This window comes from Cheilinus undulatus, linkage group 11 (assembly GCF_018320785.1).
Source record: "Cheilinus undulatus linkage group 11, ASM1832078v1, whole genome shotgun sequence".
NCBI lineage: Eukaryota > Metazoa > Chordata > Actinopteri > Labriformes > Labridae > Cheilinus > Cheilinus undulatus.
The window spans coordinates 39,083,539-39,108,492 of record NC_054875.1 but is presented as its reverse complement, the minus strand read 5'-3'; the positions used below and the strand labels follow the sequence as shown (position 1 = coordinate 39,108,492).

General features: G+C 38.2%; 1 protein-coding gene across 2 annotated transcripts; it reads right to left on the bottom strand.

Moving 5' to 3' along the window:
- Nucleotides 1–1,396: 1,396 nt before the first annotated feature.
- dnmt3ba (DNA (cytosine-5-)-methyltransferase 3 beta, duplicate a) lies at nt 1,397–22,390 on the bottom strand. 2 transcript variants are annotated; one of them, XM_041799360.1, is made up of 25 exons: nt 22,302–22,390; nt 20,791–20,921; nt 20,038–20,183; nt 19,561–19,741; nt 17,732–19,455; nt 17,544–17,655; nt 17,395–17,448; nt 15,412–15,467; nt 14,105–14,167; nt 13,830–13,979; nt 13,624–13,731; nt 11,347–11,476; nt 11,080–11,205; nt 10,904–10,948; nt 10,737–10,816; nt 10,469–10,581; nt 10,147–10,330; nt 9,153–9,237; nt 8,838–8,983; nt 8,645–8,735; nt 8,333–8,481; nt 8,161–8,246; nt 8,001–8,070; nt 7,534–7,652; nt 1,397–6,216 (listed from the first exon to the last, which is right to left on the bottom strand). In XM_041799360.1, exons 2-25 carry the CDS (start codon nt 20,912–20,914, stop codon nt 6,063–6,065), a joined length of 4,296 nt encoding a protein of 1,431 aa, XP_041655294.1. In that variant the 5' UTR covers nt 20,915–20,921; nt 22,302–22,390; the 3' UTR covers nt 1,397–6,062. The 2 variants fall into 2 exon arrangements, with proteins under 2 accessions (XP_041655294.1, XP_041655293.1); XM_041799359.1 differs by lacking the exon at nt 22,302–22,390 and adding an exon at nt 21,397–21,469.
- Nucleotides 22,391–24,954: the final 2,564 nt, after the last annotated feature.

Below are 24,954 nucleotides of genomic sequence, written 5' to 3'. Positions count from 1 at the left end.
ACCTTAATTTTTGCGCCCATTTTTTTCTAATAGACCACCCAAATAATTGTGGCATCAAACTTTTGTATGGACAACATTGCTGCATAAAGTTTTGTATCATAAACATGTCGGACAATAATCCCTCTTTACCAAGCTTCAACATGAATGATTGTAGGTTTTTTGCATCAGTCCCTACATAAGTGGCTTTTATATGTGAGTTTATGATGAGTATATTTAATTCAATATGCTAGATTGGATTGATAAGGCACTTAAGTAAAGTTTGCAGTTTACCTTTGAGAAATTGCATTTTGGAATGTCTACCTCTATCTGTTAATGTAAACGTAACTTTGTCAAAACATAAAGCTACAGTGAGAAACTTGAATCTTGTGTTGTGTGCAACCTGTGGACTAAAAAGTCGTATTTCCTTTCCTGTCCTGTCCTCAACATGTATACACGGTGTTTTCAAGAGAAAAATCCCCTCCTGTGTCCCCTTTATAACTAGCTATGGTGCCCTTTGCTGTTAATAACTGCTGTTAAAAATGTAAACAGGATTTTCTGAGGGTGTGCTAATTGACTAGGTGGAAGCAGTTTGCAGTTTAGTACCTCTTCCACCCATCTGAGTGTCTGCTGTTTGTTGTAGACATAATTTAAATAATTAACTGCTGTATTTTAGTCCTTGTAGTTGCACACAGTCAAAGAAAAAAAATCTTTTTAGAGCTGAGACTAACATGTTCAGAAAGTGCTGCCTGTAACAGCAGCCTCCACTTTCATAACTGATGTTTCTGGAGCCAGTTCAGCTTGTCTGAATTCTCTAACAAGGGGCCAAAATGTGAGAACAGAACACTTAATACTGGATTATCCTCATGAGATTAGTCTGTCTTATTTTCCCTACATGGACCCCTACGTCTTAAACAGATGCAGTTTTATAAGGATGGAGCTCTGCTTAGGCTGATGGGATCAGCAGAAAGCCCCCGTCATCCCCAGCACGTCTCACAGGTTTTAATAAATTAAAATGTGGAACGATGGCGACCCCTTGTGGTGAAATGTAACCACTTGCAGTCTTAATGGCATGCTAAATAATTTTATTAAGACATGTCATAGTGAGCAGTTCTGATTTAAGCTCCTCCTTCCTTTTTTTCATAATAGCGTTTGTTGATTATTATGCTTCATGAAGATGAGATGCTTGTAATTGTTTTAAAAAATGTCCTGGCAGTGTACCTTTAATTCACATTCAAAAAATCTTTTGGATTTTATTAAAAAGATACTTTCATATCAAAGAGAGTGCAATTTTAAAACAATAACTCTTCTTAGTCACTTCTCTGCTAGAGAAAGGTATCTTTTTTGTTTAAAAGCCATGTCCAGACAGGTATTAATAAAAAAGACATTAAAAAAACAGGAGCCATTTGCCTTAGTCAGACTGTTTTATTTACTGCATCCTACCATGACACTAATCATTCCAAAGGAAATGAGCTATACATCACACTTATACTTCCATGTATCACTTCTGTCATTTCATTTGAAAAAACACTCAACTGAACAATCAAAATAATCCCACAACATAACCTATGAGAGAAAGTTTGAGCTGGTTCTAGATCAAACCAAAACAGAGCAGTACATGCTGAGTTAGCACCGTTAGCATAGCACCATCGGGAATCCCAAACAATCAATCAATCAGTGAGGTAAAAAAGGTGACAGTAACATGATCTTTAAAAGAAAAGTGATTGAGCACCACCATCAGAACCTTCAGTCAAGTCAACATGATCCAGTTAAACAGTAAAAAAGACAGGCATTTGTACAATCACAATCTCCATACGTCTGAACAGTACTGTAAAAATTATACAAATTTAAAAAGGTCAAATTAACTTAGGAAAGAATTTAGAATGACACACATGCAAACTGCAATTTAATGGAGCATACCAGTGATTAATGCTTTATAAATGAATAGACAAATCAAATTAGTGCTGTTCCTGTTCTTTATAAAAATGTTAACTTTACTTTTAAGCATAGCTTTCATTTATTAAAATCACTTTTATTATTAATATTCCTCTTAGGCCAACAAGTGAATAAGATATATTTGTGATTCTCATAATTATTACTTTAATCATTTAGTCAATTAAATCTAAAAGTGACTTTACAATTTGTCAAATTGCCATCTTCAAAAGGCCTCTGTAGTCCAAACAAATGTCCAAAATTTCAAAGAAAACCCCTTTCATTAACTTACAATGACAAAGAAATCAAAAAAGGGTTTTATTAAAGACACTAAACATCAAAAAAGGCAAAAGAATACTAAAAACACTTGGCTACAAGTTTTCTTTTAATCTACTAACAGTTTATTTATCATTGCAGGTCTAGATCACTTTAAGACATTGGTTCCCAACCTTTTCCGGTAACTCTTCATGTGAAGGGGTGTGCATAGGAATGACATGACACTGATTCACATGAATAAGGCTTGTTTAGCTTTTATGAAGGCTGTCATTAAAGTCCCTGTAAAGTGATACAAAAAATCTTTACTTTAGGTTTGTTGTATGACAGATCGCTGTGTTATGACCCGCCAGGCCAAACCTCAGTCATGAAAAACATCTTTACGTTATTAAAATCAGGCCTTAACATCGTGAAAAATTAGGGGGTAGTATCTGCTCTCATGAGAAATGGGATCCTCTCAAATTGGAAAAAAAAGCTTCTGATCAGAACACAGCTGCCTGGCTCTGTGCCAGAGCAGAGAGACCCTAGTTGTGGATTAAATTTACTGTTTTCTGACACAAATCTCAACATTATGAAGTTTTAAATGACCCGTAGGCCACCGTGGCTTTCTTCATAGTGAACAAGAACACAGCGTGTATCTGACTGTTAAATTTCAATGAAGGCAGTGACATCAGCTAACAGAGCTGCTCAGTGATTTTATATCATTGTAGCGTTAGGGGTGCAGGATAATTCCCCAGCAAGACTGGTGATGTCATTGTCTTCAATATTTTCCCTGCTCATATTAAACCGAGCCCAGAAAGAGGTGAACAACTTTCCAACAGTCTAAGTCAAATATTCAGTCACACATAGATCTCCATGTTTTCACATGTTTACAGCAACCTAATTCCAACATATCTGGAGTGATAAGACACAAAGTTCTTCTTCCACTTTACAGGGACTGTCAGTGTAATTTGGTCAATTATGCCACCTCTAATGCTGAGTTGACATGGTTAGATTTTTTGCTTTTTTTGTACAGCAAGGTAAAGCTGTAGCCAGCTGTCCTAGCCTAGCATGACTAGAAACAATAGGCTGAAGTGGAGTAAGATCCAGTTTCATTTATGTGGCTCTTCAGCCACATAAAACTTCCACTTTTGATTTGTCCAGTGATGTAGTGGTATGTTGGAAGTGGGTGTGCTCTAAATGTATCATATTAAAGGTGATAGGATTGACTGATTGACACTTTATGACAACATTCATAGATGTCCATAAAGCCTACTTCATGTGAAAATCAGGACCTCTTTTCCTAACTCAAAAACATCAGGATACTTGGTCAGTTACACTTTGAATTCAGAGTATACTGAATTAAATCAAATTTTATGTGAATCACAGCAATGTACAACTTTTTTTTTCTCATGACCGGTGAGTGAAGGCGCGGCTTTCCTAAAGTGCCATATAAGACGTAATATATCTGCCTCTGTGACGTTTGGCCTTCACTATGAACATTGTGGAAGCGTAATGAAGCAGCCCCCCTCTGCGCCATCTTTAGAGGTAGTGAGAAAGGCGTTACAGGGATGAGATCAAACCAGCAGTCAGACTCATGCATTCCTGGAGTCAATATGGCCGTCTCATGGCATCATGGCAGTAGAGCCTTTTGCAGCACTATCACGAAAATGCACTGTACAACGCCTTAAGATTCAATCAAGTGGGGGCTCCAAGGAAAAAGGTTGGGAACCACTGCCATAAGGTACCCCTACTTTAGAAACACTGTGCAACATGTCAGTCAGCTCTCTGCCGTATTGTTCTTATCACACTAATGTTTAAAACAACGAAGTTAAAATATGATAAAAACTCACACAAGTTTGTTCTGATTGAGAAGCCACAAAATATTTTTGGTTTGTATAAATAGCTTTCTTTCAAAACTGATAAAATGTGCAAACCCAGTGAGGTTGTTTTGGACTAAAGTCCCTGGTGCACCGCAGTAAGAAAAATGTCATTTGGATTAAAAAATTGGTGAATTAGCTCATAAAAAGTACAAACAATAAAATTAATTACAGCTAACAGTGAACATGATTAGATCAGAAGCTAAATCCCTGGTGAAACAATATAAAATACAGATCATGTAGAAAAAGAGAACAATGTCAACATTTTCAGATTCATAAATAAATACAGAATATAAAAAGTGAAACTGCAGATTTTATAACCAATAAAAAAGTGTTGAGGTAGAGACCTGAGGACTGGACCAAGAAGCAAGTTGGATGGCTCTCTTTGGGTCACCTGGCTTCACTGAGAGATCCTGAATCAACTGTATTATAAGGCTAGTGTTTATTATTCACTATAAAAAGGCTGTAGGCTGGGTTTCAAACCTCAAAGGCATATTCACATTTACAGTGGTCTAGAAAACTGGTATTTTGTTCCTTTTCAACTGTGATAAACACTTAAACATTTAATGCTCCTAACTGCTGCCGGAGCTCCACAAAAGTACACAGTGTTAAAATAACTAAAGTTAAGTCAGCCTCAATAGAAGAAGCTATTTTAATAGACATGGCTTAGTTGTTCTCCAGCAGTTGACTTGACATGAAACGACCTACACTGTGAGTTTCGTGTATGTTAATTTTATAAAACAAGGCTGTCTTTAAGCTCTGTTTTTGGTCTCTACAAAGTCCTGAAAGTCGCATGTGTCTTTTACCAGTGAGGCACTAACTGTGTGTCTTTTGGTGCTGGGCAGACAGCTATGGAAGTGTAAAGTCAACTCAAATGAAAAGTCTCATTTGAAGATTAAAATACAGAAACAGAAAGTCTTTTTGCATTTTGATTCTTCTCTTCGAACATGCAAACTCCTTTTAGCTCTGCTAAAAAGCTACCCTACTCAAAATGGAATCACTAATTTGATATTTTAAAAGCCCTTCTTTTAATGCCTTCTTATTTTGAAATAGCTGTATCATTTTAATAAAGACAGCTGTATAGCTTATATTTTTCAGAAGATATTAAAAAACTATCATTTGCAAACATATTCTGAAAATTAAAAACATTTCTGTAAATGTATGTTGATTTTCAAAATAGCAATACCATTAAATTCTTAGAACTTTTCTGCAGAGCATTTCTGAAAAAACACAACTTGAGTTTCCTTCTCTTTCAATTAAATTCAAGGAATATGCATACTGAAGATGGAAACTGAAATGCAAATTGAATAGTTGAATATGATTTTCAATTATGGGTCAAAATTGCACCCATTTTCTGAAAAATAAAAGGCATCTAAGTTAGTTCATTTTAATTTTTCTGATTAGACTTTCATAAGAGTTTTGATCACTTCCTTAGACAGCACAGGTAATTACAACTACTTTTTGCTGAGAACAACTTCCTGCCAAAGCCTAAAACAGGTATTATGAAATAGCACCAGAACATTAAAAACTGTGTAAACCAAAATGACCTGAAAGTAACTAAAACACTGCAGAGCCGTGGAGCTCTGGGGTCAATCAGATAAAATGCTGGACATTTATCTCACTAAGTTACGTATCAAATTAATATGCAGCTAGCTCTGTTTCATGTTGAGTCTGTAGGACTGTTTCTGCTCCTGTGGTGTTCTGTTAAAAATGAACCACTTTCATGATACAAAAACCTGAGTCAAGCCCAAAGATAGCTGGCTGACCATCTAAACTTGCTTCCTGGTCCAGACCCTGAGCAACATTACTGTTTGTATAAAAGCACCATCATTTATCACAGAAAAACCTAACAAAAAAGGGAAAGTGGCGGTGCCTGCTGGTGGATCATGGATGACTTACAAATCACAGTATAAAAAAAGAAACATAACTATAAGTCAAAATAATACAACTAAATTAAGTCTCTGATAAAAAAGTGGGTTTGAGATACCTTGCAATGCAGGGTGGGATAAGGCAGTAGGTTGACTACTGGACATTTGACTCACATTCATAATAATCCTTCAGAGGAGCAAAGAGGTGACGAATCACAGGCACACTCCATGAGCGACCCAGGACCTTCTGCCTCTGACTGCGACCCATGTTGTTCACATCTGTGTAATGTTTGGGGAAGCCAAAGACCCTAAAAAAGATGTAGATGAAGAAATGTTAATAAAATATAGCAATGACCTACTGTGAAATACAGACTACAAGTTGCATCTGTATAGAAGACGCTGTCTGTAGTGGGGTTCTTCCAAATGGAAAAGTTCAAACTGTAAGCTGTAGCTGTTCAGAAATAGCTGTTGTGGACTTTGCTTAAAAAATGGAAATTATCAGGCAGGAATATGATTTAAAGGTACAATGTGTAAAATTTGGCATTTTAACGACATCTAGCGTTCAGATTTTAGAATGAGACTATCTGTTACCAAAACGTCACATCACTCAGCCAGACTATTCTCCACTGCTGCCCCCAGTGGTTGAATGAGTTTCCCAACTATAGTTAGCTCGCACTGTCCTGCTCTACTTCTGGGATTTCTTTGCCCAGCTCTTTGGGAATGATCCAGCACTTGGTACTTGGTAAATAGTTGTTGTGAAGTCTAATGAATGGCGATTAGTGATCCCACATTTTCCTTGATTCATTGTTGCTGTCTAATAACACAAAAAAAAAAAAAAAAACTACATAAACAATGTATATTTTAGGTACTCTGCCTTAAACTCTACACGGCAGCACTTGCGTCCAATTGGACCTGAAGCACTTGATGGCACTTACTGATGTTGTTTCTTCTTGTCTAGATCATTGCTTGTGTTGTTCTTGCTCTCAAATGTACGTCGCTTTGGAGAAAAGCGTCTGCTAAATGACATTGTAACATTGTAACATTGTAACTAAGCGACGAGAGCCTGTGAAGACCAAAAAAGGATCGTGAGCCGGACATCAATTACAGCAGTGACGAGGTGAGGGTTTATTCATTCATTTTTGTAACCATTATTTTTATAGATTATAGGTCAGTCTTCTTCTCCACCTGCCTTCCAGGTAGCTTTTAGGACCAGCGGGCAGGTTCGTATTTAAAAGTCGCGTTTCGCTCTTTCTGTCCCCAAAATGTTGCCGTAGACAACATGGCAGTTTGTTATGTCAGCCTCCGTGAGGGCGACCCACGGTAATGTAAATTTAAAAAGCTGTTTTCTAATTCTGTGAAAAGAAAACGAAAGTTTAAAGGGGATGATTGTGCACTTATTTTAACATACTTCACATAGATATATAAACACTATATCCCATGTACACCGTTTCTGTTCGGCGAAATGCAGCCAAATTTTACACATTGTACCTTTAAACCTTTTTTTCCCTTGGGAGATTCCAAAAACAACCAAACAGCAAATAACAAAATACGGCATATGTTCTGGATTATACGGTAATACAGTATGAGTGTAATCAAAGGAACATTTTTTATCCAGAAATGCTTACTGCTCCATTTCAGTGCACCACAGGTAGTCCTCCTTGCCATTCATGCTGACAGGCAGCGGCCCCGTCTTGCCCTGCCTAATAGAGTTTGACTTAGTAGTAATGGTGCGGACTTTGTCAAACTAAAAGGAAAGAAGAAGAACCAGAATCAGGCCATTTTTCATTGTTTAGGATTTTTTTTAAAGTATAGAGCTCATCAAGATTTTCTGACAATTATTCAAAATGTATAGCTTAAGAGAATACATTTTGAAGCCCTTTTAATACTAATAAGAACATGATTTATCTTCTTTTTTTAAGTGCAGTCATACAAATTAAGTAAACAGCACAAACTTGATTGATCATTATTCCAAATATCAAGAGCATCCCAATTAATTGACTGTTATGATTAAATGAATGTCAATTTTTGTGACCTGATACCTTGCTGATCAGGTTAACATCTATCATACATAAAGCAAAATAAAGGATTTTACCATTGCTTTACGGCCGACTTCCAAACAGTCCTGGAGGCTAACTTTGTCATCCAGAGACGTGGCGAGAGGTCTGAAAAGAAAAAAGGACATTTATGCAAACTGAACTTTTCTCTCTCCATTAAAGAACAAACAAGAGGACTGTGAAAAGATAAAAGTTTACCTGTTCATGCCAGGGAGGTTTCCCCAGAAGTAGCGTGCTCTGTGGGCAGGACTGACTTTGATTGCATCAATAAGAATGGGATTACACTGAAAAAGACACAGAATAAGTCAATAACTTCAAAGTGGCCCAGCCTAATTGATGATGCATGTCTGTGGTTATCAAATACAATCACCTCAAGGAATCTGCAGATATCTGACTTGTCGTTTGCACTCATAAAAACAACATTCTCAAACAACCAAAAGAACGGCCGGTCGTCATCCTCCTTTGGCTTCAGCAGAGTCAGAATGCGGTAGAACTCAAAGAAGAGCCTACCAGTGCCCTCTGCAGGACAAATAAAGAACCACAGAGAGATTAAATAAAAAAGATGAGTTCATGTTTTCAGGTGTTAGACTAGGATCAGACGTTATTTCCCACTTAGGTACTTCCTGTTCAGTGTTTAGCATACAAATCTGCACGGGAAGGTTTAAGAAGTTTTGAGTCATACCAAATAAGCCCTTTCGAAGAGGGTTGACCATGGACAGGTCGTTACAAGGACTGCCTCCAATCAAGAGATCAAATGGACCCCATTCAGCCAGCTGCAACAAAAAATCATAGTTGAAAAATTACTTCGAGAACAAATACGTCTGTATAGATTAGTTATCACGGGACAAAAGTTAGACAGTCCAGCCAGTACTCACATGTTTCCTTGTGATGGTTCGAACGTCATTCACATATTCAATCTTTCCCTCATGCTTGATCATCCCCACAGCGATAGAATCCTCACAAATCTCTGAGGCAATGTATCTTTCAATCTTAAGGCCGAGGTCTTTCAGCACCAGATATCCTGTGATGATGACATCGTAATTTAAGGCAGGTCAAAACTATAGACATACACAATAATCTCCACCTGTATTCAAATTTTACATTTTGTTCAAGCTGTGAAAGTACAACATCAACAAACCAAGGCAGACTGAATGAACTTGTCAAGTTTAAAAGACTGTCTCATGACCAACCTGTTGCAATGCCGTCAAAAAGTGAGAGCACCCTTAGTGGTCTGCGCAGATCAGCAGGGATGGAGGGGTAAATTCTGTGAGGCTCCTGTGTTAGAAAAAATAAAAAGAAGAGGGGAAAAGAACATTCAGCAACATACATAGAATTCAATCATGAAGACGTTTTGTACCTGCACATATCTTTTTTCTCATTTGGACAGTCTTTACCTATACTTGTTTTAAGGCCTTCCCCGGAATTGACTTGGCCCCTGACAAACCCAGAGAATGGATCCTCCCCAGTTGTGTTTATTGATGATATCAATGTGTGTTGGATCAGTAGCATTGGTGCTAGCTATCCTGGCTAACGGTTCCCTCATTTTGGAGCTGAAAAGTGTATCAAGCTATCATTAGGTCTGATATTGAAAGAGCTTATTTGTGCCACTTTTAACCCTCTTTTTAACCACTTCTTCAGCCAATTTCTGCCCCTTTTCATAATTTTGCCACCTTTACCTATTTTTTTTGCCTTTTAAACCTTTTTCCACTGCAACCAACTTTTGCTAACTTAAACCCATTTTGCCTCTGTTGCCTGCTAACCCTTTATTGCCACTATAAACCCCTTTTCACCACTTTTTATGTCAGTTTTTGCTGATTTTAACTGCATTTCACGCTTTCTTACACTTATTTTTGCAACTTGTAACCCCTTTTCACCTTGTTTTCTGCCTGTTTTTACAATTTTTAAGCCATTTTTTTACAACTTTTTGCCATTTATTTTGCTTCTGTTAACCTATTTTTGCCACTTTTAACCCATTTGTGCCACCCAATGTTAATGAAGTACAGTATTCCCCTAAAACATACTTAAGTAAAAGTAAACGTAGAGATTTTTAAAAGTATTCAAAAAGTACAAGTACACAAATGTAAGTTAATGCAATTAGCTACTTTCCACCACTGACACACAGGAACAACTGATGTTAGTGCAGCTATATAAATGAGCAAATAGAGTAGGGAGAGTAGTACATACAAACTCCATGGCACTGTTGTTGACAAAGAAGTCTTGAACCTTGACACTCCAGTCTGGTCTGAGTTTGAGATTTCCCTCACACTGTGACGGCTTGCAGAAGTAGCAGCTCCAGGGATCAATTTCTTTCATCTTGTCAAAAGTTCCTGGGCCCACCAAGATATCAAGGCAGTCCTTACAGAAACATCTTAAAGAGACAGAGAAGCCGACATCATGCATATGAACATCAGCTCATTTAATGATTTTAGGGGTCTGTGCATTGTGACTAGAAAAATTTTAAAACTCTTCATAAAGTTTAAACAATAATAGCCTGCATAGTGTTTACCTGCAGCAGCTGGCATTGCCGCACAGAATGACCTCAAGGCCAGCACAGCACACGGTACAGTACGACTGGTAGCCATCTTCATCATAGCGATACAGAGTCTCTGTGAAGTTCATCTGCAGACAGTGACAAGATGGTTTGGCAGCATTTTGAGTGTTAATAGCTGCTGTGTTTCAGATAGAAGTTAGACATTCACAAACTGGACTGGAATGGAATAAAGCTGACCAAAATATGTGGAGATGGATAGATCATTAGTGGGCTGTTAGATTACCTTGCATCTTAGACAAAGACCTCCTTCAAACAATGGGTGCATCACTTCGATGTCAGAGGATCCACAAGACAAACAAACATCTGAAATAATAAACCAAAACCTTCACATTAGTCCTTAATACTATTATCAATGTTTGAAATAACCTCTGTGCCATCCCAAAAACTTACCTTCAATTGTTTTTCCCTTTTGTTTGGCCTTTTCTGGTATTAATTCTGTGAGGTAAGATATCAAAAGAACTATCACATGAAGAAACATGACGATAATTTAAATATCTTTAATCAAACACCAAATGTTTACTCCAATGAAGTCTGCAGTGAGGACATAAAGATATAATTCTATTTACCTCGATTGTAGACAATGGCGGCCACATTTGCTTTACTTTTCAAAACATATTTCCTTTTTGCTGGAGGCTGATAGTCGGACAATGTAGAGTCAGAAGAGTCCTGACTTCCGTTATTAGGAGAGGAATCTGTCAGAAAGGAATGAGAGATGTGCCATGCGAAACAAAAAAGTAGCCTTGTATATAAATATACACTGTTTGCTATTGTGTAAACCAGTCTGCTCTATTAGGCTTTCTCATCTAGTCACAAGCTAAAAATTAAATTCTTACCAGGAGGTAAAAATCCTTCTGGTCCTGTGGGCAAAAATCCTCCAAAAGCCCAATCCAACATCAATTTCAGCTCTTTTTCTTTATCCCCTCCTGCTGAGGCAAAAGACTTCTCACAGCGCTCACCTGCCAGCTGCAAATCACATTTCATATGAAAGAGAAACCACCACACAGTCTGAGTAGAATTTCATTAAGCATTGAAAAGCAAACGTAATATATACATGCACCAGTAGGTACCACATTATGTGTAGGCCATGTAGATTTTCAAGCAATGTGTACTTATAAATACCTGCTCTACAATTTTATTTCAGCTTATAAAAAATCCAAGACTCTGCAGCAGTTATATTCTGAGACCCCCACAACGCAGATATGGATTGTTTTGAAAATGTTGTTGATGTTATGAAAGTTATATTTCTTTGCTTGTGTCTTCAGATGAATTTTTTGTTTTATTTTGGACCCAGTGGGTGAAATACGTAAGTCCCCTACAGACAGATTTTAAGAGATGACAACCACTGGCCCTGTGATGCTGTCTTACTGTAGCCCACCTCACTCTTACTCCTCATATTTCTGTTTTACTTTTATTTTTCTCTTGACACTCCCAGATAGTTTGTACTCACTCTCAGGCCTGCCCAAAGAACTGACTGGGCCCCTTAAAAACCCAGCGATCGGGCCCTCTGCAGTTCTGATTTATTGATTATATCAATGCATGTGTGTTGGATCAGTAGCACTGGTGCTAATCTCCTGGTTAACAGTTTCCTCAATTTAGAGCTTAAGTGTGTAAAGCTATTATCAGGTTTAAATATACATATTATTTGCTTTTCACCATTATCAATACCTATTTTGCCTCTTTAGGCCAATGTTTTGCCTCTTAAAAAACATTTTTGTAACTTGTAACCCTTTCTTAATGCTTTTCAACATCTGTACTGCCCATTTTTGCAAGTTTTTTCTTGTTTTAACCCATATTTGCTGCTTTATACCTTTTGTTGCCACTACTAACTTGTTTCTGCCATTTTGAACCCATTTTTGCCAAATTTGATTGCTTTTCACCATTTTGACAAACCATTTTTGCCACTCAATGCCAATTTTATGCCTCTTAAAGGTTTTTTTTGCCAGTTTTGACCTATTTTGCCACTTTTTAACCTCTTGTCATCACCTATTTCTGCCTTCTTCTAATGAATTTTGCCTCTTTTTAACCACTTTTTACATTTTTACTGCCTATTTCTGCCACTCCTAGCCATTTTTTGCCACTTTGAGACAGTTTTTGCCACTCTTTCACCACTTATTCCTGCCAATTTTTGCCACTTCAATACATTTTTTTTTGCCAATTTTTGCCTTTATTCTTCAAGTTTTTAATTATTTTCTCCAAAAAGTTATTTCAATTCCTTTATTCTTTGGTATCCTGACATTTGTGCACGTCATGGCTTACCTTAGTAGTCTGACCTTACTTTCCAAATGGTTTAGTCCAGTTTGCACATCACATTGTTAATGTTGAAAACAAAAAGGTAGATAAAATAACAAACAAAAGTTTTGTTTTTGTTTTTTTTTGCTTTGGCCAGAGTGGAGAGTTTTCAGCTTAAATGCAAAATATGGTTATCCCAGCTCAACCTTACAAATGACCATGGTTTTCTTGACCTCCATGTGCCCCCCATTTGGCAGGGCCTCAGAAAGCATTCCCCTTTATCCCCCCTTATTGTTAGCTTTGCACTTACTTTTGAACAAAATTCATCTTTGACATATTTAACTTGTATATGTTGTCATAACTACATATGAAGCATGTTCTTATTAACTGATAGAGAGGTTAGAAACTAGTCAGGTTTTATTATTCTAGTCATATTACTTAATAAATATTATTCAATAGAAAAAAAATATGCACATTAAAGTTTGGCCCACCTAATAACCTTTGAATCTATCCAAATAGATGCAGGGGCAAACTTTCTACTTATTTTTTTAATTATTTAACAAAGAGCTGTCCTGTAGAGCTGACAGAGCTTAACATCAGAAGAGGCAGTTAAAAATGTGCTGTGACTTTCACCTGCTGTGGCAGGTGATGAAAAACTTGCTGTTAACCAAGGCCATGATAGTCTTTTGTTTTTGTTTCTAAGTCTGAAGGTATTGTAATGTGGTAGAACTGTTTGTAATAGACTGGTGAACTTTTTCATGCACTGATGGTGAAGAAAACAACAGAGATGAAGATGGAAGGAGAAAAGCTGCACATAAAATACAGGAATCAGTATCATGACACTGATTCAGATTTTTGTCCTTAAGCTCTTTCTATCTTACCTCAATGATCTGGAAGATGGCTTCCTTGTAGATGGGCAAACCATCAAAGGAGTTTTTACAGAAGCACTTGGTGAAGTAACTTAACGACAGCAGACTATCTGTGTAGATCTGCAAACAAAAATGATGACCAGGTCAAAATCCATTTCAACACGAATTAGTTAGGGAAATTATTTCTACAGCTAAAGCATGTCTACTGCACTTCTGACCTCGGAGAACATGCCGTCTCCAAACCACTCCACCCTCCTCATACCAGGGGGAGAGGACTTGGTTTTCCAAGGCATCACCATCCCAGGCCACCAGGAGAAGCCCTTCACTTTCCCCCACACCAGCTCTCCCACTGGAAACCCTTTTCCGTCCTGCCAAGAATCAACAAAAAAGAAAATTAAAAGCCATCTCAGAAAAAGAATATGTGGCATAGATGTCTTATTTCTATACGACCACGTTTGCTTGAAACGTTTACAGTAGGCGTTGTATTTATCACCTGGTAGGCCTTCTTCTGTCTTCCTCTTGGTGTCGATTTGCTGGATGGTGAGACATCACTGGTCTGAAAGTTGAAGACATTTCAAACAAAAACTTTATGGCATAAAGTCATTTTCATCATCATTGTTGAGATTCTAGAGATGGTTCTGAAGAAGCTCTGCAAAAACGGGCCCAACAGCCTCTGTCACAGCAGTCTCACTGGTCTATAGTGTTTCTGACAGATGGTGCTGTATCCACACAGGTCTAATGTTTTATTAACAGTGCTTTTTTTCCCCAACAGTTGCAGTTGTTGTCCATCTTTGTCACCAGATTCAGTCCACATTCACAAATTTCAATGCCTAACTTTTCATTATTACATGTGATAAAGTTAGTAACACAACAACACTGCAACCTAAAACTCGATTCCTCCAGTTCTTAATATAGAATTGCTGTTAAGAAACTGACAATTTTACAGTCACAGCTCAAAATATCAAAGTTTAAGTGATTTTATAATGTCCCTAAATGTTGATTATTTGTTTATTGTTGAAAACTAGTGTGAATTAGTCATAGTTAAGGTCATTTAATTGTTTAGATTTCAAAAGAAAGAGCTGAAATCTTCCAAAAAGCCCCACCCTTCATGGTAACCATGCTATCAAATATGAGTATATCTTTGTCTAGGTTGCTTACATGTTGTAGTGCTGAGGGATTTTTATGCTCGACTAGTGTCTCAGAGGTCAAAGAGGTCTGTCATTGCCCATGGGTATTCTGGTAGTATACTTGAGTATACCTACCACCTCATCTTTGGACTCCGGACCCTTATCAAGATTTACAGGTTTGGACCACTTGCAAGCACCAGCCTGATACACTGTACGGGCCTGTGGCTTCTGGCGCAAGCTGCTCTCCCAGCCAAAACTGCCCCTAACGGACCCCTGAGAGACAACACACTCCCATTACACCAAAAATTAAAAGTCATGCACATGCAAAAAAAACATAACACACTGCACCACCTTCTTATAGGGGAAGCAAAATAAGATTGTGAAGTGAAAGACTGTTAGTAAAAGTGAAGGACAAATGAAAGATCCACTCAAGAAAACTGATATCCAAGAATCTGAAATATAGAACCATTTCTGATGCAACAAAAGTACATTTTGCTGCATTTTAGTTTGTGCACTTTAGATCAGCTGACAATTTATCAACAGTGAATAGACATCACGGTTGCCTTTAAATATAGCACAATGCTATTCAATATTAAACTATTGCTTTTCCATGACATTAGAAGTGGATGATGCAGATTAGGAAATAGAAGACATGCAGAAAAAAATCTGTTACCTCTTTCCAAATGATGCCAATCTCTCCACGAATGCCGCCGTTCTCGTCCTTTAATTCTTTAGAAGAAAACCAGAAATGTAGATGTTTTAGTATTGAGATTATAGACGTGATTACTTTTCACTAAGGATGCTGTGATTTTTTTTAATTAATCTCAGGAGTTCTGTAGTTAACTGCAATTAATCACACCTATTTTATAACATATTTACTATTTTGCATTTTAAAAAGTGGAATTTCTATACAGACTTGCTTTGATAGGTGGATTGAAGATTTTAACATGAACTAAACCACAGAAAGGGGAACTTTTAATGTAGAGAAAAGGACAATGTCAACAGTAAAAAGGCAAATGTTTGATAACGCCTGGTTCAGGTGATTTTATCTTGTCCACTGAGCTGTCTGTGAGTTTTCTAAATTAAAATGAGACATTAAGATGCTGTGGTGGACTTTTTTACATCAATGTGGCTGCAGGGAGACACCCAAGTTTGTTTAAAACTAAAATAAAGCACAGGATTAAAAAAACAGTACACTAATTGTGAATCAAAGTTACTGTGATTACAGTGATTAATCTTGACAGCCCTACTTTTAACATGTAACATAAGTTATGCTGTTTTTTTTTTTTTTAATGAAATACTTTGTTTTACATGTGATATGATAGTATTGTAAAAAAAAAAACTACTCAGTTTGTGCTATTGTAAATTTAACCAAAATAGTCCATGGTTTCTGATCAATTTAAAACTGTAATAAGATGTATTTTACATACACTAGGCATATTGACTGTAAATCAGTGTAATAATTGTATTAGTGCCATAAGAAATGCCTTTAAAACTCTTGCACATAATTACACACACATGCTTTATATGGAAACAAATGAGAGTAGGTTAAATTTAGACAAAGACAAAATGAATATTTGTTGCCATAAAAAAGAATTAAATACTTTGGTTGAGATCATCCGTCATCAAATGCTCCTCTTATCGTCTAAGATTTTAATAAGCTTGTTTTGAACAAAAAGAGGAATAATCTCATACAATTATGGTATAGTATATTGGCCATAAATTTAAAATAAAGGGCAAAAACTTCTATAAATTAATTAAATGAAGTGTGAGAAAAAAACTGCAACACAGAAATTACATTTTATGCTATGATGCTTTGAAAACAGTGAAACCAGACAGGGTCAGATTTGGCCCACAAGGACACCAAACATAGTCCAAATGAAGAAAACAGAGGTTAAATCTACCCCCCGGTAAGTGTTAAGTCCTTTGTAAAATACAGTTGTCGTGATGTTGTTTGAAAGGTGGGATAACTTGGAAGCAGAGGGTTTTGGCTGTTTGGTGTCAACAGTGTGTGATGGATTACATCCCTCAGAAATATAAGATGAGATGTTTTTACTCCTGCTCTAGTTTTTCACAAACGAAGGGAATTTAATTGGTCTACCGACAGTGTGCTGTTATATTATCTCATGTTGTTGTTGATGATTTCACAAACTGACTATACTATTCTTACTTGCACTAGTAGTTCAAGGATGTAAGCTTAAGGATCCTCTAACCATGTTTGTCATATTTTTTGTGCATTTTCAAGCTGTAAAAGGGTTAGCAGCACTACGGAAGTTACATTCAGCTATTAGCCCCTTCAGAGACAATAAGAAACAGGAGACGGTATGGTAAAAGACAGTGAATTTAGAAAAATGCATTTCACAGATTCGTCTAATTACACAAAAATGTCATAACAGCAACAATACTTTGGTATGTTTGGACATTAGGCACTAGTTGTAGGGATGACCCTTACATCTACATAGTGCAATCAAACAATGACACAATTTCAGGTACAACCTATCAAGTTTCAATGTAGGCTTTGATATTGGTGTAATCTTTTTGGTTTTATAACTTGCACATAAGCTGCAGCAACAAGCCATTGATAAAAAGTGAAGCATATCCTTAAAGTACTACTAGCTGCTTATGTTGATAATAAGCAAAGAAAAGTTTTTCTCACCATTTATCTTTGTTAGGCGGACTTCACACGGCCTCAAACCGTGCCCATTCTGAGCTAGAAAACAGAACAACAGTGTAAATAACAAAAAAAGTGAAGTACATTGATTTTTACAGTTCTGTATATATGAGATGGACTTTTATTCTTTATACCTTCAGTGTAAACAGGGGATTCCTTGTTGTACGTGCTATCAGAAAGAAAACTGTCAGAAGTGACGTCACATTCACTCTCTGAGAACAGTGCAGAATCTTCCCCATCCAGGGCCTGGGATAGGCAAATAATTGGTTAAATGAAGGAAAATTTAGCACAAACATACTGATGTGCTCTGCTATTTGCATACCTGAGTAAAAACCTGCTGGGCGTCAAGTGGAGGACAGGGGAACGACAACAGGGTCAAAACAAGCTTTCTGAAGATGGAGCTTGGCTTGGTGTCTTTCAGCACACTGGCCCAGTGTTTCTCCAGCGATGCCACTTCTTGGTTTTCTTTCTCATCCTCCTCCGCCAGCTGATACTTGAGGAATTCACTCGTTAGCTGATTGACCTCCTCAGGCGATCTGCAGATCCCCAGCTTGGTGCCAAGTTCCTCTACAGATTTCCCTGTCACTTTCTCTCTGCTGTGGGGATTCAGCAGCTGCGCTACACTCCTGAGCACCCCATCACTCAGGGGCAGCTCCTCAGCAATACAACCAGTGAGAGTGATGTAGAAGGACAACACTTCCTCTGTTAGCAGTGGCAGTGTGTCTGTAGCCTTAGACTCTTTCAGGAAGTCTTCCACTGCTTTACCACCCAGGCTGAGCTCAGGGTTCAACAGGTGGAATTTCTTGTTCTTGAGGATTTGGGGATCGTGTTCTTTGAGGAAGCGGGCAGCAGCTTGAGGATGAAGGAAGTGGGAGGTGTAGGTGCCTAGCAGGCTACTGGCCTCCTCAAAGATAAGCAGCATGTCAGTTCTGGCCGCTTCCTCATCTGTCTGCAGGTGTTTCTGGAAACTGTGCAGAGGTTTCAGGGCCAGCTCCAAAAGCATAAAGGTTGCCCTGAGTTTTGGATCCTGCAGCTGGGAGCAGATTGAGTTGGCTTTGTCATCTTTCTTGTCGCAAGACTGAAAGTACGATACAAGATCTGTCCATGTTTCCAGCATTTGTGTTACAGAAAAGCAAAATTTAAGGCAACTGGTGTTGACATGAAATGACGGACTCTCTGCACTGATATCTGAGCCAAAAAGAGCAGTGAGGTTGTCATTCTTGGTAGAGCAGGATAAGTGGTGGGCATGGATATCTCCCATCAGCTCTTTAACCTGATTGGAGAGCTCCTTCACTACTGCATGGCAAGCAGCATCAGCTATGGTGTACAGCTCTCCTAAGGCTACATAGTTGGGGTTGAGTTCCCTGAGCTGCGAGCAGATCTGCTCTGAGGCTGCTCCATTACCATCACAGTACACAGCCACAAGATTCTCTGAGGGTAACTTGAATTTCTTCAAGGTTTCCACTACTGCTGCTGCTGTCTGATCTTTCTCCCCACCCGCTGACTGAAGAGCATCCACAAATCTGATGCACTGCCTGGAGGCTTTGACATCAAAAAACCCAACAAGAACCACAGAGACGGGGTTGTCATTTCCCAGTGATATCCCACCATAAATGTATAAACAATAGGGTGTGTGCTGGCAAACAGAAGTGATATCTTTGGGGTACTGTGAGCCAAGTTTGAAGCGTGCAAACTGTCTTGAAACCTGTTCACCTTCAGCAGAGCCAATGTAAAACTGTTTGTAAATAAATCGAATGGCTGCTTCACTGCAAGGCAATGGCCTAGAGCACTGGCTTGGCCGCCTGGCACTCTGAGAAGCAGCGGCTCTTTTTTTGTGTATTTTTGTACCTTCATGTCGCCTGAGTTCAATGAGGCCATTATGATATGTCGCCAGGTTCCGCTCACAAGTGCGACAGTAGGAATAGTGCTCTCCTAGGGCACTCTGGTCAACCCAGTCATACATGTCTTTCCACTTTTCAGAGAAAGGATGCTTTGTTTTATGCACAGAGCCGTTGTCCTCTGGTTCTGAATTATTTTTATGTTTAACTGTCAAAGAAGAGACAAATATACAGGAACAAAGACTGTGAATGTGGTGATTTGAAAAACAACACACTGCTTTTGTTGTTATGACAGTGAAATAAAATGACTTACATCTACGAGGTTTGGGATTTATGATGGAATGCTCCAGAATGGGTCTGATATCGTGTCCGCCTCGAGCTTTCACAGGGTCGTACTCGTTTTTCTCATTTGCCATGAAAAACACTTTGAACCACTTCAGAATCTCAAAGCTAATTTTAAAATCTCCATTAATGAGCTCCTCAACTGGAATGGTCTAAATCAAGAGAGAGAGCGAGAAGAAAAGACAGAAAATGAAAAACAAAGAAGTCACTTTAATACACAACAAGAGGAACTCCTCAGTTGAAAACTTAAAGATGTACTTATTACATATCAATAAGTCCCTTAGTCATATTTTAAAGCAAAACTCCCTGTTACCGGTTTGGATATTTTTAAGTTCATTATTCTTTTCTTTGACAAAGATTTCATCATTACATTGGATGTGTTTTCAAACTAACTTCTAAGACAAAAATAACGAGAAGAAAAACCCAGTGACCGACATTTTGTCCATACCTTTTTGATGCCGATCTTGCTGAAGGCCTCGCTGAGAAGTTTAAAGTTGTGCTTGTAGTCGTTCACATCTTTTACATCAAACTTCACCTTGGCCAAGTCAACAGATCCAGGAATAACCATGTCCATAATTTGACAATGGGAGGCCCCTGTGGGATCATAAATGCATAACCGTACAGAAAGTGTTATTTCACACATTAGGGGAGCTAAATTGGCTGTGAGAAACAATGACAGTAAACTGGCACTATGCAGTATTTTTCCCACAGTATAACACAACCCCTTAAATGACAGTTCATTGTTGCAACAGGCATGCTTTTTACCCGGTTTCTTCAGTATAGAACCATGCCTGTTTGACTGCACAGAACTTTTCATTAATCAGTACTTGCTAAAATGCAAAGATAAATTAGCACAACAAAACTGTAATACAAAAAAAAAATGTTTATTCTCAGTTAACATTAACGTATAAATTGAGATTTGGTTGTGTAATCAAGTTGAAAAGAAAGGCAGAAAAAGACTTCAAAGCTAACGCTTTTTTTTTCCCTGTCACTAATCCAGACATAGGTAACACGGAGCAGAGATCTTGGTTTTACAGAGATAAACATCACAGACAACCTCTCAAAGGCATAAATTAGCAAGCTGCTGCCATTTCACTTGCTGTACAGCAGTGAAAATGCATGCAGTAATGCTGTTATTCAATGTTATAACAGCTCAAAATAAGTCAAACCTTCTTTAGTTCTAGTCATAATAATCAATCACCTGAACCCATGTGTCGCACATCTTTGAAGCTTGTCTTCAGCAGGTTGTTGATCCACTTCAACATATAAAAGCGACTTGCTTTTTCCTGGGAGGGGTCTGGGTCCAAAACAAGTGTGCTCATCATCCTGCAGCTATCTCAGAAAGAAAACAAAACTGATTAGTTTTGCTGAACAAATCTGAACTTCTGCACGGTCATGTTTCAAATTAGAAATAATTATCTTATTCAATTTGAAAAGATTCCATGGGTTTCTTTGACTATTTATCTTTATTGTTTTCCAGTGGATTTATGTTAATCTGAAATATTTTAGATTTCATAATTGTGCATGCATTTAATGATGCAAGAAAATGTCTTAATTAGTTTGATTTAGTGCTGGTGTTATTTCTTATCTTACCTTTTTTATATCATAGCCTTTAGGATCTTTTTTTAGACAAGCAGCCCACACCAGATGCTCTTTGTGCCAATAAACCTACCATCAGTCCAATTCTGACACACATTCTCTGCCTAATTCTATGTGATTCATTCTGCATCCCTTGAGAAATGCATTTTTTCAATATTTTGCTCCATAGGAAAAACATGGCTGTCAGTACTGCCAAAGCTACCCCTACCCCATGGCTGACTTGAAGAGGTGGGGGTGGTGGATCAGACAGGGCCAGGGGGTAGTTTCTAATCCTCCATTGTCTGACTGTAGAGGATAAAGGATGAATGCTGTCAGTCTTTGCATTTGCATCCTTGCTTGAATCTGACAACTATTTTCTTATTCGTATATTTACACAGTGATCTGTTCTGAAACTGAGGCCACTAGAGCCACGCCGCCGCCGCTGCTATCTCCTCCCCTTCCTCTTCAATGTATAGAAAGCGATAATGAAATCTCGCGTTGTCCATGTTTTGCCGCGAACGTCCCAGTGCATAACTTCCACTTTTCACTACCCAGGAAACTTGAGCTTTTACACGAGGTCCTGTCAGAGCCCTGAGCATAGCAACACAATACACTGAATCAAAATGGGCACAGCCAATCCCATACCGACCGGCACGTTAATTTCCACAGACAGGGATAGTCTTCATGGTTTCACATTACATGCACCGTGTAGTGGGTAAAGGCAGGTTTTATTTGAGAGAAGCGGTCACTGAGTTTAAATAAAACACTCTAACACTAATAGTGAAACCATCCAATAGCTGATGAATAAAATGTAACTACAGCTGACTATCCGTACATACACGTGTTGTTACAGTTTGCCGGCACAAAGAAACTAATTGAAGTCAACTACGATTCTTGTGTGGAAATCAAAACGTCCCGGCTCACGAGCACATCTGCTTATCGCCGTGGGTTTGCACGAGATTCTCGGTCTTTGTGTTGATAGCCAGCAGAAGGTTGAATTCACAATAAATGGGGACAATAAAGCTATAACAACAAGACCATGTGTGCGGCATCTACTAACCTGCTTTATACAAGGAAGTCTAGATAGCATTAACGCGCTCTGTCGTTTTCTGAGAATAATAGAAAGTTACTTACCTCGGTCGGTCCCCTATAGATACACACGATCCTCCTGACTCTTGGCTTTCTCCTACAGCACATAGGCAAACCTATGCGAACCACCGGCCCGAGTGACGTCCGCCTTGTACAAAGAGGATCCATTGGAGGAACGATACTGGGGGCTGTCCCGTAGTAGGAAACTACTCGCTATTCAATTGTCACGGGGTTGCGCAACCCCTTTCAATTTCTATAGGGGCCGAGGTGGAGACAACATATCGCTAATTTATTGCTAGCATCGCCCGGAAAATGTTTACACCACGTCAGCTACCGGCATTGTTTATGTTCGCCAAGAAATACAGCTAAAATATTAGCACCTTGTTTCTGCTTGTAATAGCGCAATTCCACGAACCTTTGCTGCACTTAGCCAACACAGCAACCGCCCCCTCGAATTAAGCACGACCACACTAAATAATAAGCGTATTACATGATACAATGCATCGCAGGTTAAACCCTTAAACGTATAGATTATTCGTCGGCCCTTGACGACCTTGATTGGAAGTTAGCATAAACTATGTTGTAGCTCGGACTGTGGTTCAAAACTAGTCGACTTTAACTTACAGCACTCCAGTACACTGTAAACTGTTGAAATGGCTAACATAAATGCATTAATAAAGATATTATATCGACGACGTAAAAAAAAACGTCCACAGCTACTCTCGGTTTGCTGGAACGTTCGGGGACCGATACAGACGTCGTTCATCCGCGTGCTCGCAGTGTTTACTGCGTACTGCCTTTAAACCGGCTAAACAGTGCTTCTAATTTGCAACGGTTACACGGTATGAAACAACAAATAAAGTGAGACTTGGTGTATTTCGGTTTAAAAAATGTCAGCAAATGTCACTAATTCAGAACCAGACGGCGGTCGCCCACTGAGATAGCACAGGTTTCACGCTCAATCTGTAATATCGGCCATGTTAGCATTTTTTTCCAGTTAGGCCTCGGCCCCTTCAACCTGCTAGCTTAGTTCAATACCGCAGATATTTGTCGGAGCGTTTTAATAGCTCAGTGCCCAACACGACTTCACACCCCGCTGAAACTGCAACCGTGATGATAAAACACAAAAAGAACGGTTTAAGGGACAAGGTGCAGACAACATGGCGCCTTCTTGGGCCATTTTGTGTCCGGTAGAGACTGTCGCCATTACACCACCTGCACATCCGAATGTGTTGACATACAGGTTTACTGAAATGACACTGGCATGGATTGTGAGTATTTTAGTATTAGGTTGCAAATGTGATACTAGAAGGGGGAAATAATATAAGTAATAGTTTGATTTAACACAGGAGCTAGTAAATATGGAATGCAACCTACAAGAAATAGTCCCCTTGTTTTCAGTGCACAGCACAAAAACGTAGGCAAGTGTAGCATTTCAGTGCAAATTGGCAACGATTTTGACTCTAGCTTACAACAAGATCGTCGTGCGTGTCTTTCTAATTTATTGGGGGAGAGGGTTAATAATGTTGATTGGCACTGTTTACAAAATTGGTGATCTGAATGTTTCTGTTTCAAAAGGGGGGGGGGGGGTTGGAGTGAAATAGCATCTAGCTAGTCTTTTCCAAGTCCAACCCAAATAGGAAAAGTGCCTGGAGATGTCTTTGATCATACCAAGGCTAAAAAAACAAAAAAACCCAAAGAGGACCTAGACCAGGATATTCAACATGTAAGTTGCATTAACTCCAACTCTTTCTAAGTAGCATAGCTTAGAAAGACCTTGTTAATGAACCAAACTGTCCCTCTACATGTTTCCTTGTTGAGTTATCACAATGCTACAATTGCCATATAACCTATAATATAGGAGGTGTTAGAACTTCCATATCCTTCTTACTTAGCAGTGCTTTTATTCTTAGGTTATTCCCTGAATTGGCCGATTTGAAAATGAGTGTGGAACTGTGGAACTCCAACAATGCCTTACAATATTGGACAAAAGGACAGTCATGGTATTCCAGATGAACAAATTTGCATTTCACTTAATGATGTTTTCTGGACAGTGGTATACAGACTGTTTTTAGGCCCATATTGGACAAAATAATTGAAGTATCCACTACTTTGTCATGTCTTTGACAAAAAAAATATACACAAATGTTTAATTTTTTTCCTTAGATTTTTGCTTTGGAGTGTTTTTACTGCTAAAATGATTTTTGATTTGCAGTTTTAGCTAAAATTTTTGTTAGTTCAGTGCTAAAATTGGTCATTTGTTGTCAATGCTACATACATTTTGACTGTTTTTGGCTGTTGGGTACTTTAAGTTCATGTAATTACAAGCCTTCTATTGGATAACTTCCCATTTGTACTTCTTAATCTTTTGATGATGACTCTTTCTTGTCATGAGGGTCAATGAAGTGTGTTGAATTTAAAAGGTCTTGTGAATCTAGTTTCCTTACTGTTCAAATTAAGTTTTGATTATTTGTTATGACTTGTCATATTTTATTCTTATATACCAGTTTTATTGTTTTGACTTTATGTTTAGTATATTCTGCTGTCTTCAGTCTTCATTTCTTAGTTGATACAGGGTGTTACCTGATTGCAAAGTGAAGACAGAAGAATTCATATCTTTGAGAAATGGAAAAGCTTTCTCCTCCTTAGTTTCCTATTGCTTGTAAGACATTTGAAATACAGTATAATTAGTTTTGCT

Bases quoted from the DNA above. Each gene is read 5' to 3' on its own strand.
- dnmt3ba (XM_041799359.1), bottom strand. The intron at 20,184-20,790 runs GTGATTGATTAT...ATGATCCCACAG, and splicing joins TGTGCGACACATGGGTTCAG to GGGCCTCCCATTGTCAAATT. The intron at 10,817-10,903 runs GTAAGTTTTTGG...TTATTATTTCAG, and splicing joins AAAGGGAAAAACAATTGAAG to ATGTTTGTTTGTCTTGTGGA.